Below are 16,126 nucleotides of genomic sequence, written 5' to 3'. Positions count from 1 at the left end.
GAACAAAATAATCTTTTAAATTAGTAGAAAAAAGCAATGTTTTTTTTTTAGTTTGCACTACAAGGATTAAGTAACTCCAATGAGCTACAACTATTCTCAGTATTTTGGCAATAGTCACTTGGGATGTCTATTTCTATGAAAGGGGAGTGACCACTGGAAGGGGTGGGAATGTGGCAGAAGAAAATGGGTTCACAGAATTATAAAAGCCTGCAGTGATTTCAGGAGTTCCTACAGCACCTAGTGAGCTCTTTGAATCACTCGTGCTTGTGTAGCCACAATGATGAAGTTCACTGCGGTTTGCCTTGTGGTGCTGGCCCTGCTTGACGGCTTTTGTGATGCTCAGCATAACTATGGTAAACCTTCATACCCTCCAACAGGGAGTAAAACGCCTCAAGATCCCACCCAGCAAAAGCAGTTGCATGAAAAAGAGCTCACCTGGAAATACCCTGCTGACCCTCAGCCTGAAGCCAAACCTGTAGTGCCATTTGAGCAGAGATATCCTGTTCCAGCTGCAACTGTTGCTGTTGAATGCAGAGAAGATTTAGCTCATGTGGAAGCCAAAAAGGATTTGTTTGGGATCGGCCAGTTCATTGACCCAGCTGACCTCACTCTGGGAACGTGTCCTCCTTCAGCTGAGGATCCTGCGGCTCAAGTGCTCATTTTTGAATCTCCACTGCAGAACTGTGGGAGCGTGTTAACAGTAAGAACATTGTTGCACAATGCCAGTAACTGAAAAAAACCCAACAGATTTGGAAATGGAAATAGTGTAAACTATTCCTGTCTCTGACTCTGAATGGCTGCGCAATGTGTTTTCCAGATGACAGAGGACTCCCTGGTCTACACCTTCACTCTGAATTATAACCCCAAACCCCTGGGCAGTGCCCCTGTGGTGAGGACGAGCCAAGCTGTTGTTATCGTGGAATGTCACTACCCAAGGTTTCATGACAAATTTACCTCGCTAATACAAATAGCAATGTGGAAACAACAATATTTATGCCTAGTTATTGTTTCCATTTATTTAGTAGTTATTTGTGTAACGATATTGTGCTTGTTTTGAATTTGGAACAATTTTTTCCTAACATTACTTTTGAATTTCGTTTTTGAATGAAATGTGTCTCAGTGGTATGTCTCACTGTTTAGAAAGCACAATGTGAGCAGTCTGGCTCTCGATCCTCTCTGGGTTCCATTCTCTGCAGCAAAGATGGCAGAAGAATTCTTGTATTTCACTTTGAAACTCACGACAGGTAGGTTTTCCCAAGAACCATCCAAGCATTTTGTCTTTAAATGAGGTGCCATGCAAAAGAATCATTCCATACAAGATATACAAAACACAAACATGTAAAAATGTTTGAAACTGTCTATATTGGACAGACGACTTCCAATTTGAGAGGCCAAGCTACCAGTATTTCCTTGGAGACTTGATCCACATAGAGGCTACCGTCAAGCAGTACTTCCACGTGCCTCTGCGTGTTTACGTGGACAGATGTGTTGCTACTCTTTCACCTGATGCAAACTCAAGCCCCAGTTATGCCTTCATTGACAACTATGGGTAAGGTGGTTTGATAGTTTAATGCACTTTATTCCAGACAGCAAGCACAATTTATAGAATTTGTTGTTTTCTTTGTGATCATTTCGTTTGCTTTTTTGTGTCCAGATGTCTGCTTGACGGCAGAATCACAGGCTCTGACTCAAAGTTCGTGTCTCGACCAGCTGAAAACAAGCTTGACTTCCAGCTGGAAGCCTTCAGGTTCCAGGGTGCTGACAGTGGAATGGTATGCATCACAGATGGAGACAATGAGTCTTCACTATTACAAGCGTCTATGTTTGTATGTGATAATAAACTAAACCCTTCTGTTAAAAAAAATAGATCTACATCACCTGCCACTTGAAGGCAACATCTGCTGCTTATCCCCTTGACGCCGAACATAGAGCTTGTTCTTACATCCAAGGGTGAGCCTGAACATCTGCAAAAAAAAAATTACGAAATAGAACTGAAACCACATGTCACATTAATCTTGAAAAACTCCTTTCCTAGGTGGAAGGAGGTCAGTGGAGCAGACCCAATTTGTGCCTCTTGTGAGTCTGGTGGATTTGAGGTTCATACCAATGCAGTAGTTTCACATGGCACTTCAACACTTAGTGGAGGCGGTCATGGAACTGGAAAACCTTCAGATCCTTCAAGGAAAACACGTGAAGCGGCCAAAACTGAAGGTATTCTGCTGACATTTTTATAAATATATTTTTTGATGAACAGACAAACAATTTATGTTATTCATAGCTCGCATGTGCATAAAAGTCTTTCCGACAACTGGTGATGCCTGCTTTGACATATTTTCATTCTTCCTTTCTCAGTTCTGGAATGGGAAGGCGATGTCACTCTGGGTCCTATCCCCATTGAAGAAAGGAGGGTCTAATAAGCATTAATGTAACATAGTCTCCTGCTGTTGCAATGATCATCAAAATAAACACTTGCATTGGCTCATACTGTTGTATCTAGCCTTTCCTCAACCTTATATCTTTAAACTTGACAAACAATTTAAAGTCTCTAAAACTTCATTGAAGCAAGAACGATGTCTAATAATGAGGTGGGATTTTTACATCCCACTCTTTATGTTTTTTGCATATGAAACCAAACTGTCCAGAATGTAGACTGTAACTACTTTCATTAGATTGAAATAAATAATTTCTATTGTCTCAAGTGCCTGTGTATATGTAGCCTGGTTAGAACTTAGTTAAAACAATTTTAAAAAAGATAATGGCAGTGCAAAAATTGAAAACAAGGGTGAGTTAAGTAAACACCAACTGTGCTTAAAGTGTTTTTGAGATTTCATGGAAGCAACTGTTTTGAAATGGGCAGCAAAAGCCCTTCTACTGCCTCCAATGGAATCCATCACAGAGCTGAAAACATGGATCATTTTCTACGGAATGGTTTTCTTAAGGAAAGTTTGTATGACGCTAAAGAGATAGGGATCTCGGAAATGCAAATATCAAGTATGACATGAATGGTTATATTGTAGGGGTATAAAAATTACTCAATTTAGTTAACCAATTTATATTCCTACAATCCAACCAGATCATTCTTTATGAGGCAAGTTGTTGATCAAATCAACCTTTATCATTATAAAATCTTTCAAAATGAATACATCGATTACATTCAATATAGGAAAATACCATTTGGGTTGAGGTATGGTAGGCCTATTTCACTATAATGTAAAAACAACCATCACTGGGCAACACACAGGATGGCAAGGAAAACTGATCAAGTAACCATTGCAGTCCAATGTGTGGAAACACTGAATTTAGCAAATACATGCGACAAAACAGTGTGGTAGAATCTTCTTATAATGTTTCGTTTTTATTGTGTTGATGTGGAAAAACAACAGTGGGTGGAACTTTAGCAAACTAAAATGTGAATAGATTTGCCATTCATTCTTGTTTACTTGTTTGTTTGTACACATTTAATTCAAACTTGATTCCCAGATTCCTTGATTAAAATACAAGGAATCTGGAAAACTTCCCCTGCACTGTTCAGTATCCAGGTGTTTATGTCTGAGTCACACTGGTTACATTTTTGTCTAAAGATGTCCTGGATTTATTTTAGGCCAGTCAATTGGAACAAATCGGATTGTTGAAAATAAAACAATATTTTCAATGAATTGTATCGGGAGCTAGAAATTATGATATGAATTGAATCTTTAAAATTATTCGTAACACCCCTATTATACAGAGATAAGTATTCATAGTTGTCTCCTTATAGTGACCCCGTGTGGTACGGCTGTTGAACAGCATTTCAAGATCTCGCTCAGTTTCAGTACCACAGGTGGTGAACAGCGACACTCTGCGTCCCTCATTGCTTCGTTTCCATTCTACCAAGCAGCCCACAATGTTTAGGGTAAACCATCAAAAATTACATCGACTTCTAGAATTAAATATCTTTATTCTTTTCGTTAAGAGACACATTTGAATGCCATCGTTATACTGGCTCAATCAATCCCTGCGCTGGTCGTCCTCCTCTCAAGGACATGTGCTGCATGTTGTGGGGATCTACGCCAGTGTTTCTGCCTGCATCCTCTCAGCACTGATTGCTCACACAGCAACGACACTGACGTTACGTCGCTCCCCCCAACCCCCTCCTCCTCTTCGCCTCTCCCTGTCTCCGCACTGCTGGCCCGCTGCTGTTGTGTTACCACCAGCCAGCATCACGGACATTCAACGGGCGAATCGCGCGGACTGTGGGCAGGAAACCTTCATGCCTCGCGTGGACTTACATTAGGAACGCGGCTTTTTTTTTTTATCTTCCCGCCGCCGGCTCTGCAGCCCCTGCTTCATCCCCGCAGCCTGTTCGTGCGGATGGTTGACTGCAGATGCGTTGGGGTGTTGAGCAGCCGCGTCTGATTGAAGGCTTGCGCCCAGGCAGGCATTTGCGGGGGCTGCAGAGCAGACAAACCGCCGTCCATTCTCTGGCCTTGTGATTGTTAATGGACTGCGCTCCATCCTGATTTTCTGCAGTCGCTTTGAGTCATTGGTGGTAGAAGATGGCGGACAGAGCTGAGATGTTTTCGCTGTCCACTTTTCATTCCCTCTCTCCTCCGGGATGCAGGTAAGAGCTGGCCTTTAAAAAAATCACTAATAGAGCGGGAAAAGATGCTCAGAATATAAGTGAATCCGCACGGGCGCGATGCGCAACATGAAAAACAAACGCGCGCTCCCAGCCTGGGTATTTGGGATCACCACAGGCCTGTGGGTGCCTGACTGCGCGCATCAGGGTGCAGATCAGCGCATCAATCACGATCTTTTCTTAGTTTTCTTCTTTTTTTTTAAAGTCACCTCCTCCGTAAACTGTTACAAGGAAAAACAAGCAGCCCATTTTCTATGACAGATATTTTGAAAGCTCGCGACATTCTCCCCTTTGCGCATTCTCTGTGCGAGGCCCACGCCCTGATGAGTCCAACCCAAGAAAGAGTACCGAACAAAGATGCAGGAAGTCCCACTGATGTTCGTGAAGCCCCTAGGAAGAACTCTGACCTTTTTTAAGCCAAACATTTAGATCTGTCCGTAACCAGACGCAAAATAGCAGATGACTTGAAACAGCTTTTGCTGTGTTGAGAAACTTCAACTTTGTTTCCAGCCACATTAAACTATGATAGTGGCAGTTTTATGGCTGTGCCATCTTTAAATACTTCAACGTATGGAAAGGATGCTGCACAAAGAAAAGTAAACAGCCATCAGGAAAAAGGTAATTGTAATTTTCTTTTGCATTTCACAAACGAATGGACTGAATGTCGGCATGTGTGCTGCTCATGGTCCAGAAACAGCCATGGTAGCATTATCCCAGTGCTTGATCTGGATTTGCTATGCCCAGTTTGGATGTGAGGTCAACAGTCTCATAGATGGTTCATTAGGGATTGATTTGATTTTTTTTAAGCCAGTGACCTCATAACTAAGACCCTCCACTCGCCAACAGCAGATTATATTTCCAACAAGAAACCACAAGCCAAGTTTCTTTGTGTTTTAAAAACATTGTGGATCAGTCTCATGCTTTTTTTGTGGCCAAAATGTAATTTTGTTGTTGTTGTTTCTAATGCTCTTCAAGTCTTTCTAATTTATTTTCAGTCACCAACATCCTATGAAACACCACAAAATCCAAATTATGGGTGAAGAAAATATGATTAGGAGCATCAATCCATTATGTCATGGCTTCTTCATCAGACTATTGTTGACACAGAACTGTTGTTAACCCATTAGGTGGTAGAAATGAAAGCATTCCAAAATATCTATATTGAAAATTTCGCCCTACTGCAAAACATTTACATCAAATTGGGTCACTTTTCATTTCATGCTGTCCATTCCTTAATATGAAAATATAAAGAACTCTTTAAAGGCTATTCTCGCTCCAGTCCAACTCCAACTCCACTCCAAGAACATTGCAAATGTGGCAGTGAACTTTTAGGGAAAAAAACAGAAAACATCAACCGTTTCCAAAATAAAATTGAAATCCTTTTGGTAATAAGTATAAGTGCACTCCAAATGCAGAAGGAATGAATCTTATTTTATGAGGGCCAGGTCAGTATTTGTGCTTGAATCCTATTGTTTTGGAGGTCTTTTTCTTTTTATAATTATGTCAAAAGTCACCAGTGCCAAGACACCATTTTTTCTTCGTTTAGATTTGTTCACGTTTTTGTGTGAAGAAAAGTTTTTGGCTTATTTTGGACTCCATATAGACTCTGCATAGATAAATAGGGCTAAAAATACAAATTTCATTACTATCACGTTGGATTCTCTCCAAAGTGATTGGATTTGATCCCACCCCAGCGGAACCATAAACAACACACCCTGCATTTACTACTCATGCCTGTTCCGAACCCTTAGTAACACAACACTGTTCTGTCACACAAACTGAATATCTCACTTACACTTTGGTGTGGACTTGCAGATGGATTGAACCCCTTTTCTGCACAACAAGCACCTGCATTTTTACATGTGTCATAGTTAAAACCTTTTAACAGGACATTTAAAAGAAACTGATTTTGCTTAATGCGACTGTCTGATCCTCCCATCATTGCAGGCTTAAACATCAGTGTTCTACTTTTGCCTCCCAACACTTTGAAGTCAGTTGGAGAAAGCAGAAAGGGGGATGGGAGTGGTGGTGGGTATGGTAGGGGGTAAGAGGCTTAAGTCAATACAGATTCATTTCTGCTGCCTTAGCTCTCCAGTTTTTAGTCATTTTTCTCTCTTTCTGGTTGTTTGTCTCTGTAGCTGTAGATGTTTTTCTATCAAATGTTGGCCTTATTGGAAAGAAACATTTCAACGCATTTGGTTTGATCAACAACTCCGAGAGGTTTCAGTTCAACTGCAGCTCTGGGGTTTTACCTCATGACTTCATTAATCCAAATCCAGATGAATCTAGATGAAATCATCTGCAACAGATTCGTGCCTCACAGCCCCCTGTAGATCAAACGTGGCAGGATCATCACAGACAAGAGTGGGGGGCTATGAGCCCGAAAGCATGACTCATCTGTTTACAGTATATGCCTGAGCTTTCCTGGAGATGGAAGGAGTTTCAAAAGTCTGGGGATATGATCCGGTTAATGAGTCAGTACAAAAAGCATTAAATGTCTTCTAAAGATGATATCACAGTGAAGTGGATTCTCATCGCTAAAATGCATCCTTATGAAAACCATGCGTCTACTTACTGAAGCTTTTACAAAATGTTACCCAAGTATTTATTTTTCTTTCGATACAGTGAACAAAAACATGAAGGTAGTCGGTGTTAGGGGAGAGGAGGCAGAAGACAGGGTTGAGTCGCCGTGGCGACCCCTGATGGGAAAAAGACAAAAGGGGTAAAGGGTAGAGTAACTAAATTGATTCAATGAATTAGAGAGCAAAGAGTACATTTTTATTGCAGCTTCAATCCACATCCAATATTTTTGAAGCTTTATTATGATTCTTTAACTCAAATATACGTCTCAATTGCTCCAGTTTCAAGTCTATAAAGAAATGTTTACGTAGCTTAAAAGATGCAGAGGCTTTAAAACAGGGCTGCTCATTCCTGGACCTCGATATCCACCATCCTGACTGTTTTCCAGATCTTCAAGTCCTGCTAGCTGCTGATTAGCTCAATCAGATGTCTCCATATTCAGATGTGGAGACATCTGGTCCAGTTAATCAGCAGTAAGCAGTATAGGGAGAGCTGGAAAACAGGCAGGGTGGTGGATATCGAGGACCAGGAATGAGCAGCCCCGCTTTAAAAGCAAACAAGAAAATATTATTCAATCAATATTTTCTGAATTTATACTTTCAAAGTATGCAAGCTGACTTGTTTCCTATGTTTAGGATTTTCTGTTTTTGAGTTAGTGCCCACTTACTTTCTGGGTTTGTTGCTCTTCTGTTCTTTGCTCAGATTCTTACTTTTGTTTTAAATTGTATGTAAAAATCTTTTATCACATCATGGATGAACAGAAAACAAAATAAATCTGGAGTCTTATGTGGTAGAGTTTATTGCATTCAAACCAAACAGAAGTAAGATTGCTTAAAAAAAACAAGCAATAAAACAATAAGAAACAGTCTAGTTAAAATGACATGATAGAACTATCTATATACCGCATGAATAAACTGAATATTGTTTTGGAAAGGGGACAGTGCTGCTAAATATATGTATTTCTTTCCTTTTATAGTTTCTACAAAGATGTTATATTTATCTTAGATTGCTTTAGGATGAGCATTTTTTCTTATTACATTAATAGGCATTGAATGCATCATGTATCATTTTAAAGCTGCAACATAGTGATCTTAGTTTTGCATTTTCTCCCTTATATATCCATGTCTGCTGTTTTCACAAAGAAAAAAACCCAAATGTGCTGCTTGAGTGAATCCTACTTTCAAATATGCTTATGAATTTATTCTCCTTTCCACTGGTATGTTTGAGACACGTCTTTTAGCAGACACTTCCTTAGGACTTTTTGTTGTTTGTCATGTGCTTATAAAAGTGCCCTATTTGGCACAACAAGGTTCTTCAAAATGTGCCCAGAGAGATGATTGCATTCGTTGTTGCTGCAGCAATGCACTAAATGCAAGTGTAAGCAGAATATAAAAACATTCAGGTTTTCATGGCAAAAACCGAGAAAAAAAAACACAAACTTTTTTTGTAAAATGGGAAAAACAATAAAAAGACAAATACAACTTGAAAGCAGTAGCCTGAAATATGTTTATTTCTATGATGAACATTACAGTTGCCAAGTTATTTTTGTTTTGTCAACAAGACATATTGTTTTGGATTCTAATCCAACCCCCTTCCACCCCTCACTTATCTGCATGTGGGGATTTCTTGAAAGAACAGAGCAGATTCAATAGACAAGTTTTTGTAACTATGAAGCAAAATCCCAGACGTCACTTTCTGTAAAAGCTGGTTTTAACTACTAAGGAGGAAGACTTTTCCCCATAGATGAGTCGCTTTGATCAAATGTTTTTACCTTGAGCTTTGATTTTTTTTGGGGTACATTTTTAGGGAGTAGGGGCACATGTGCAGAAAGAGTAAAAATACATTACTTTTAAGGTTTTATCCTTGTAAAAAAAAAAATTACCCATCTGTACGGATAATTATTCTAGATTACTTTGGGCCTATGTCTTGGTGAAATGGAGTTGTAGTTCAGGGATTACACTGCTTACATGTTTTGAGCTGGAGACAGAATCCTGGAATGCATCTCCATCCGTACTGACTTGACACAATTATCACATAAATTGCTCTTAAAAAGGCACCTACTCATGCCCTGTTCGAATTAGCTGCAACATACATCCCTAGAAAATGGGAAGAAAAAGAAACATTTGAATCAATTACAATTAACTGCTACATTATTATTTAGTTCTAGTACTCTTTGAGTATTGATTATTCACATGAATGCTTCTACCAAAGATTTAAGAATTCCAAAGTTACTCCAGTCAAAGGATCCCCAGGTTTACACAACATAACATTGAAATCCAGTTTGCTAATGTGGTATTAGTCAAGTAAATGTATTTATAATCAAAATTCTGCATCAGTTGTAAATAAAAACTCAAAAAGCTGGTATGAGTTAGGTTATTGACAGTAATGTCAATAATTTAATGGGCTCTTGATCTTCTTTCCTGCTTGTGAAAGATGAAAGACCGAAACAAAGATAGAAAAAAATAAAACCTGAAGTTGTTTTTGATTTATTATGTATAAAAAAAACGATAACTTCATATTTAATTATTAATCACATTTAAAAAATGTTAACTTACAAAATAAAAATGATTTCAGCTTTTTGTGGAAAAAATGAACTAACATCTTATGCAAAACTTGATGAATGTAATATTACACTGATTGATAAATTCTGACCTGTTCAGGATTTGATGTATTACAAGCATTTTATGTGCTTTTGTTTAGATGACATCAATGAGTAAACACTATGAAACATGACTGAAAAGGATAAATTTCTTTGTTCTTTGTTGCTCTTCAGCTCCGCAAGATAATTAGAAAAGCAGAGGGTCTGCAGAGGAGGTGGAGTGTTGTTGTTGAGTTATTGTTAAACGGCTGCCTGTAAAGGTCAGATTAACTCTGCAGCCTTTCCCTTGTTGTGCTTTTTTTTTTTTTTTTTTAAAGCTTTCTGACATGCATACTACAGTTTAGATGATTATAAAAGTTGGAAGCTGATCCAGACGGCCCTGTGACATGAACGTGGTAACAGTCAAAATGAAATTCTGTGGACTTTGCCTCAACTAATCTCACATAAGCAAATAGAGAGAAAAAAGTAACTGGCACTGCATGCATGACCTGGTAGATTAAAGGTTGTACTCACTGTATGGTTGGCCTGTGGATTAGATAATCCAGGATATATTAATAACATCTACAAAAACAGTAGAAATTTCAATTCAATTCAATTTTATTTGTATAGCCCAAATTGACAACAACAGTCGTCTCGATGGGCTTCGTAAAGAAACAGCTATAGAATGACAGGTCACAATAAAGACTAATCTTGTGGTTGGTGGAGGGATACTGTACTACTGCTCTTTTGTTTCTAGCTTTCACAGCTTTATAGCCATTTTACACACTAAATAAATGCGCAAGAAATACCTTATTTTCATTAGAACGGTTCTTTTTATCGATAATGCGATTCACATCATAATTTGTTGTTGCCGATACGATTCATAGTAGATATCGATTCATTTTGAACAATCCGATTTGGTAAGATTCCCTAACCTAAAATCGACCCAGGATGCCAAAACTTCAACCAGTATTACTCACAGATAAACACCTGCAGGTGAAGTTTTCCAAATTCTTTGTATTTCTTGCAAGATAATCAATTATAATATTGTGATGATGTCAATCAGGTTGGACTGCAGGAAAATAAATCGATCGATCGATTAATTTGATTAATCATTAGACCCCTAATTTCTATTGGTTTACAAAAAAACTTATACAAATGTCTTTTATTCATTAATTCCATACAAAAATTATATCCTTGCAGATGCATTTTCATAAGAAATGTATAATGTGTCATATTAACTCGAATTTCTTTGTTTTCTTCAAAAATCTTCATTATGTGTTTTATCGATTCCATTGGTAACTATAATCTGAAGTAGATCTTTTTTTTCAGTCTCTGTCAGTTCACATTAGAAAGATCATCCACCTCATTGATGATCTCGTTTGTGACCTTCATTGACCCCCACATGAGTCAGCATGTCTTCATTTGCTCTTTAAACAGGAACGCCTGTATGACTTAGTGATGCAAGGAAAAATCCACACCTTAAATGTGGAGCATCCTATTCTGAACTTTTGGGAAAGCTGCAATGCAGCATTTCCTACAGCAGTTCCAGAGCCAGCTGCTGCAGACTTGGGATCCTGATGAATATCAAAGCAAAGATGGAATAGATCCTAATCAACACAACCTGACATGTGTGTGGCTGTCTGATGTGAAGAGCTGCTGAAAACTTTCAAGTCATTTATTTTTCAACATACATAGAGTATGGTGTAAGATCCAGTCAACCGAACACGTTGTTTTCATGCTTTACATATTACCTCATTTCATGCACCACAATTTTTCAGAACTTCTGAATGAAGGAAGAAAATATTGTTTGGCTGCTTGAGTTTAATAAAATGAGACTCAGACAGAGCCTGACAGTGTGTGAGTAAGAGCAGGTTTCCCCGTCACAGAGCTGAGTGTGTGGGAATAAATCAAATGGGAATTTCTTTCCGTGACAATAACCAATAAATATAAAGACATTTTGCAAACATCAGTGTTGGCTTTCAAAGCAGTAATCACTATTTCCTTCTTCCAGGCCAGCTCATGACATCAGCCTGGAGGAGTTTGATGATGAAGATCTCTCTGAAATCACAGATGATTGTGGGATTGGACTCAACTATGACTCGGATCCATATGAAAAGGTAAATCTGTTTTGTTTTTTTATCCCATTTGTTGATATTTTAGACACATTGTGCTTGTTTTTGTGTCACAGATATGGAGACACTCCATATTGGTTTGAAATCAGTTTGATATCAAACATTTTCAAAGCAGAGCTTGAATCAACAGTTTTAAAAATGACATTATCGCAGCCTAATTACACACAGTGAGACAATCTAAATAGTTTCCATAAACTGTTTTGTAAGATCTTCGTTCACATTAACTTTTTTGTTTCATTCAATCAGCAAAATAAATAATATAATATGGCTATCTTTAATATCAAAAACAACATTTGAATTTAGGTCAAAAGAAGAATTACATTACATTCATGCTTTCATTTATACACGAGAGAAAACAGCACTTAGCATGTAAGCAGATATAGCTGATTTTTAGTAACAATTTCACTTCATTTAACTATCAATAAAGATAGACCACTGCTCAGAACAATATTCAATACATTTTCTGACTTAAAATGAGAGATTCACATGCCTAAAAATGTTCTCTTATATGTTGGGAATTCCACAATCCTCAGTTTAAAACTGAACCGTATGTTACTTCATCGTTGCATCCACGCGTCTTGTTGAAGGTTGAAAGTGTCAAACACGTGTGTTGGGCTAAATTTAAGATTTATGATTTATAGTTTTATTACACTACATCAGGTTTAGGATGAGCCAACTGAAAGTTTTTTTCTTCATTGTTACTTGCTTATTAGCCACTTAAAAAATAGATTTTTCTCATATTTATTTTGCTTTTTTGTTGATATTTTGTGATACAAAAATCATTTATTGACCCCAAACAAAAGCATGAATCAAAAATAGAGGTGTCAACCAAATCATGGGAAAGGTGAATCGTTGCATCCTGAATATATTTGCACTAAAACAGAAATACAGTTTGCTTTAGCTCAGAAAATTGAGAGCAGTTTTATATTTTGATGCACTAAAAGAAAAATAGCTAACAAATTTTCATTTTGCAGTCAAGTTGGAAGTCTTTTCCAAGTTTGAAATATTAATACATTCCTTCATAAGCTGTACTGATGATGTTATTGAACATTAGTCCATCACATTTGACTCACTTTGAGCCCTACACAGATCATACATAGAGATTTATTTACCAACCTAAAAACTCTAAGAAATCAGTTAAACAACATAAACAGAGTTAATAATTGTAACTAAAATGAATTAGAAGTTTAACACATTAGGGGAAAGTCTAAAAAAGTAGCTTTGTGAGTTTAATATTATTACAAAGAGGCATAATGAATTAACCTATTCTGAACAGTGAAAGGTTTCAACTACAAGCTGCTGCTTTCAAGCTTCTGTTCACGCATCTTTGACCACAGGATGGTCTGAGTCTGTGAAGTATTTGAGTTCAGAACATACTGATATTTTTTGTCAAAGAATTACTACATTTTAATTTCACATCCCCCTCTCTGTCTTTACCATTGGAGTAAATGTTTTCTGCTGGTGGCGTGGAGCCATGGCTGCAGCAGAGGGTGGGTGACCCAGCACAGTTTGCTGCTATGCAGAGACATCTCTCCCTCCCCAGTGTGTTGCCAAACCCTCCCCATTCAGAGTGTTGCTTAGAGACGGAGTTCACACTCCCTCTTCAGTCTCTGTCACCTGACAGAGAATAAGGATTTACCCCAGCAGTGGTTGGGTCTGAAGAGTTAAGCCCTCGGTTTAAATCTGGGCAGAATATTTTGTGCCCTCTGCTGTAATCTATGTAGAAAATGCATTACGGAGAGCTAGCAAAGCCTGTCTGTAACTGATCCTTCTATGTAAGAAGTGGCAGAAGGACTGTGAAGGAAGACCTCAACAGTGATGGAGTGACAGAGAAAGCTGGTGTTTTTTCTTATGTCATGCGTGTCATTTACACCTACATTCTTGCAACCCTCTTTAAAAAACACACGCACAAGCAAAAGCTTTGACCGCTCATATCACAAATATGAAAGCACCAAATAGACCATGTCTGTCCGTGTTATGTTACTTCATAGCCCAGAGGAAGTAATCTTGCTGACACTGGCTGGAAAGGACACACACCTAGTTGCCCTTTAAGTGTGTGTGTGTTTAAATAATAGGAGAAGAAAGGCGAGTCGGAGAAATTTGTGCACAGGACTCTTGACATGGCCTTTGATGTTGACTGCATCTGCAAAGCATGTGACGCTTTGTCAGCTCGTCATCATCAGCAGAAGAAGCATTTCCTGCTTCCACAACACTCTGCTGATGAGGACGATGAGGACGTTATCATGTCAGGATAATTCAGACACAGATGGGTCTTTGATGCTCAGGGAGAGCTTTGCCGAATAGAAAGATTATGCTCCAACCCCGGCTGAGGAATTCATAATGCTTTAGTGTGGTTTTGGGCTTAATCAGTTCTGCTCACATATGTATGATGTGCATGTCCTGTGATGAAGCAGGTAATTCTTTATTAGGTAAATGACATTTATTAATTGCCCAGTCTGTCCTTCTTTTAGGTTTGACAGCACATTTGTGTGGAACGTTTTATTAAATCTTTTCTAATTTTTTATGAGTTTGTATATTAGGACAAAAAAAAAAAAATCTTATCATTGTTAGGTCCTAGAATTTAAGGAATTCTAATAAAATTAGAAGAAAATAGGTCAAGCTATACACTTGCAAAATCTTTACATCCTTGCTTTTGACCAATAAGCTAAAGGATGCAGGGTATCCCTAGAGAGGAGAAAGTGGTGATCGTAGAAGATTTAATGGACATGCAGGGAACCAGAGATTGTGAGGAAATTATGAGAAGGTTTGGTGGTCAGGACAGAAATACAGAAGAACAGATAACAATGGCTAAAGGAATGGAAATGTCAGTGTTAAACACAATTTTCCAGAAAAGGCATGTAAGAGCAGAGGGCGGAGCACAGAAATGGATCTTGTGAAGATGTTGAAATCTGAGAAAGATCTACAACTGAAAAGTTATGGCTGAGGACAGTGTAGACAAGCAGCCGAAGACAGCACTGTGTAGGATGACTCTGGTAGTGAGGAAGATGAAGAAGACAAGGCTAAAGCAGAGAACCAAGTGTTGGAAGTTGTAAAATGAAGAGTGATGAGTGGCTTGTAGGGAGGAGTTAAAAGTTTGGGAGATCAGCAGCTTCTCTCAGATGACATGACAAAACAGATTTTCTAATTGGGAAGAAAAAAAATCTTGGAGAGTGAGGGGATGCATTGGAGATGATAGGAATGTGAAATGGTGCCCATTTTTAAAAATAAGGCATAGATGCAGAGTTGTGGAAACTACACAGGAATGAAGTTCACACAATGAATTATGGGAAAGAAGAGTGTGAGCTAGTTTGAGATCATAGACATGTATGAGCAACAAACAGATTTTATGCAAAGAAAGAGAAGAACAGATGCAAAATTTGCTTTCAGAATGCTACTGGAACAGTCCAAAGAAGGCCAGAAGGTCAATTTATCTTTGTATTGCCTTTGTAGATTTAAAGTCTGTGACAGGATACAGAGAGAGTATGAGGAAGTCTGGAGTGGTAGAGAAGTACATTGGAGTTGTGCAAGACATGTATAAGAGCTGTAAAAAGTGGTGTGATGTGCAATAGCTATAATGCTACATTCTCACCTGGTATTCAATGGGTGTTCTAGAATTCTTAAATTCGCGGTTAGAGTATGGTGTTCACATTGGACTATCACTACCAGATACTAGCGCATGTCTGCTACCCCAGGTCGGAAGAGGTGCAAAATCTTGAAGCGGTACAAGTGTCACGAATCTTGCTTCAGGCTTTTTCTTTCACAGCTCTATCCCGATAAATGACTGACTTGATGTACTGATGTCACATCCATACGTCACAACCAAACCTCAGTCCCTGATGTGGCAAAGTTCAACCTGGCTTAACTTTCATCGTGGGTTCAATGGACGAGTGTTTTGTAGATACATCCCAATAATGGTCGAAGAAACCTACACAGCGAAGTGTGAACACGAGAGTGTAGAAGGGAGTGGTCGCTTGAATGCGCATTGCTGGGGATGGGGTGAATGTAGCTTTACAGAGAAGTTTTAGGTGGAAGTGCGATTACATCAAGGACAATCTTTCAGCTCCTCTGTGTTTCCATGTGGTGATGGCCAGACTGACAGAGGAGGTTAGTTAGGAACCTCTTTTGACTAGGATATTTGCAGATGATATTGTGATGTATCATGAGAGCAGGCATCAGTTGGAGGAAAATCTAGAGAGGTGGAGGTTAGCTCTGGAA

At 38.6% G+C, this 16,126-nt stretch overlaps 2 protein-coding genes across 3 annotated transcripts in view; both read left to right on the top strand.

The window, feature by feature from the left end:
- Window positions 1–272: 272 nt before the first annotated feature.
- On the top strand, window positions 273–2,573 carry 1-sf (L-SF precursor). The gene is given in 8 exon segments (NM_001104803.2): window positions 273–700; window positions 818–936; window positions 1,141–1,244; window positions 1,372–1,549; window positions 1,655–1,772; window positions 1,868–1,950; window positions 2,036–2,211; window positions 2,353–2,573. Coding segments are annotated over 8 exon segments (1,263 nt in total). The 5' UTR covers window positions 273–277; the 3' UTR covers window positions 2,415–2,573.
- Window positions 2,574–4,090: 1,517 nt separating this feature from the next.
- The window catches only part of mapk8ip2 (mitogen-activated protein kinase 8 interacting protein 2), a 24,762-nt gene continuing 12,726 nt past the window's right edge, over window positions 4,091–16,126 (top strand). Inside the window, exons 1-2 of one of the 2 annotated variants that reach the window (XM_011476234.3) lie at window positions 4,091–4,600; window positions 11,791–11,896. In XM_011476234.3, the coding sequence (XP_011474536.1) occupies window positions 4,536–4,600; window positions 11,791–11,896 (171 nt within the window). In that variant the 5' untranslated portion in view covers window positions 4,091–4,535. The remainder of the gene's footprint in view (window positions 4,601–11,790; window positions 11,897–16,126) is intronic. The other variant, XM_004070063.4, reaches the window with a different exon arrangement.

Source organism: Oryzias latipes, chromosome 6 (assembly GCF_053564925.1).
Source record: "Oryzias latipes strain Hd-rR chromosome 6, Olatipes_Hd-rR_3.1".
Lineage (NCBI taxonomy): Eukaryota > Metazoa > Chordata > Actinopteri > Beloniformes > Adrianichthyidae > Oryzias > Oryzias latipes.
The sequence above is the reverse complement of the archived record's forward strand: the minus strand, read 5'-3'. Positions and strand labels throughout refer to the sequence as shown.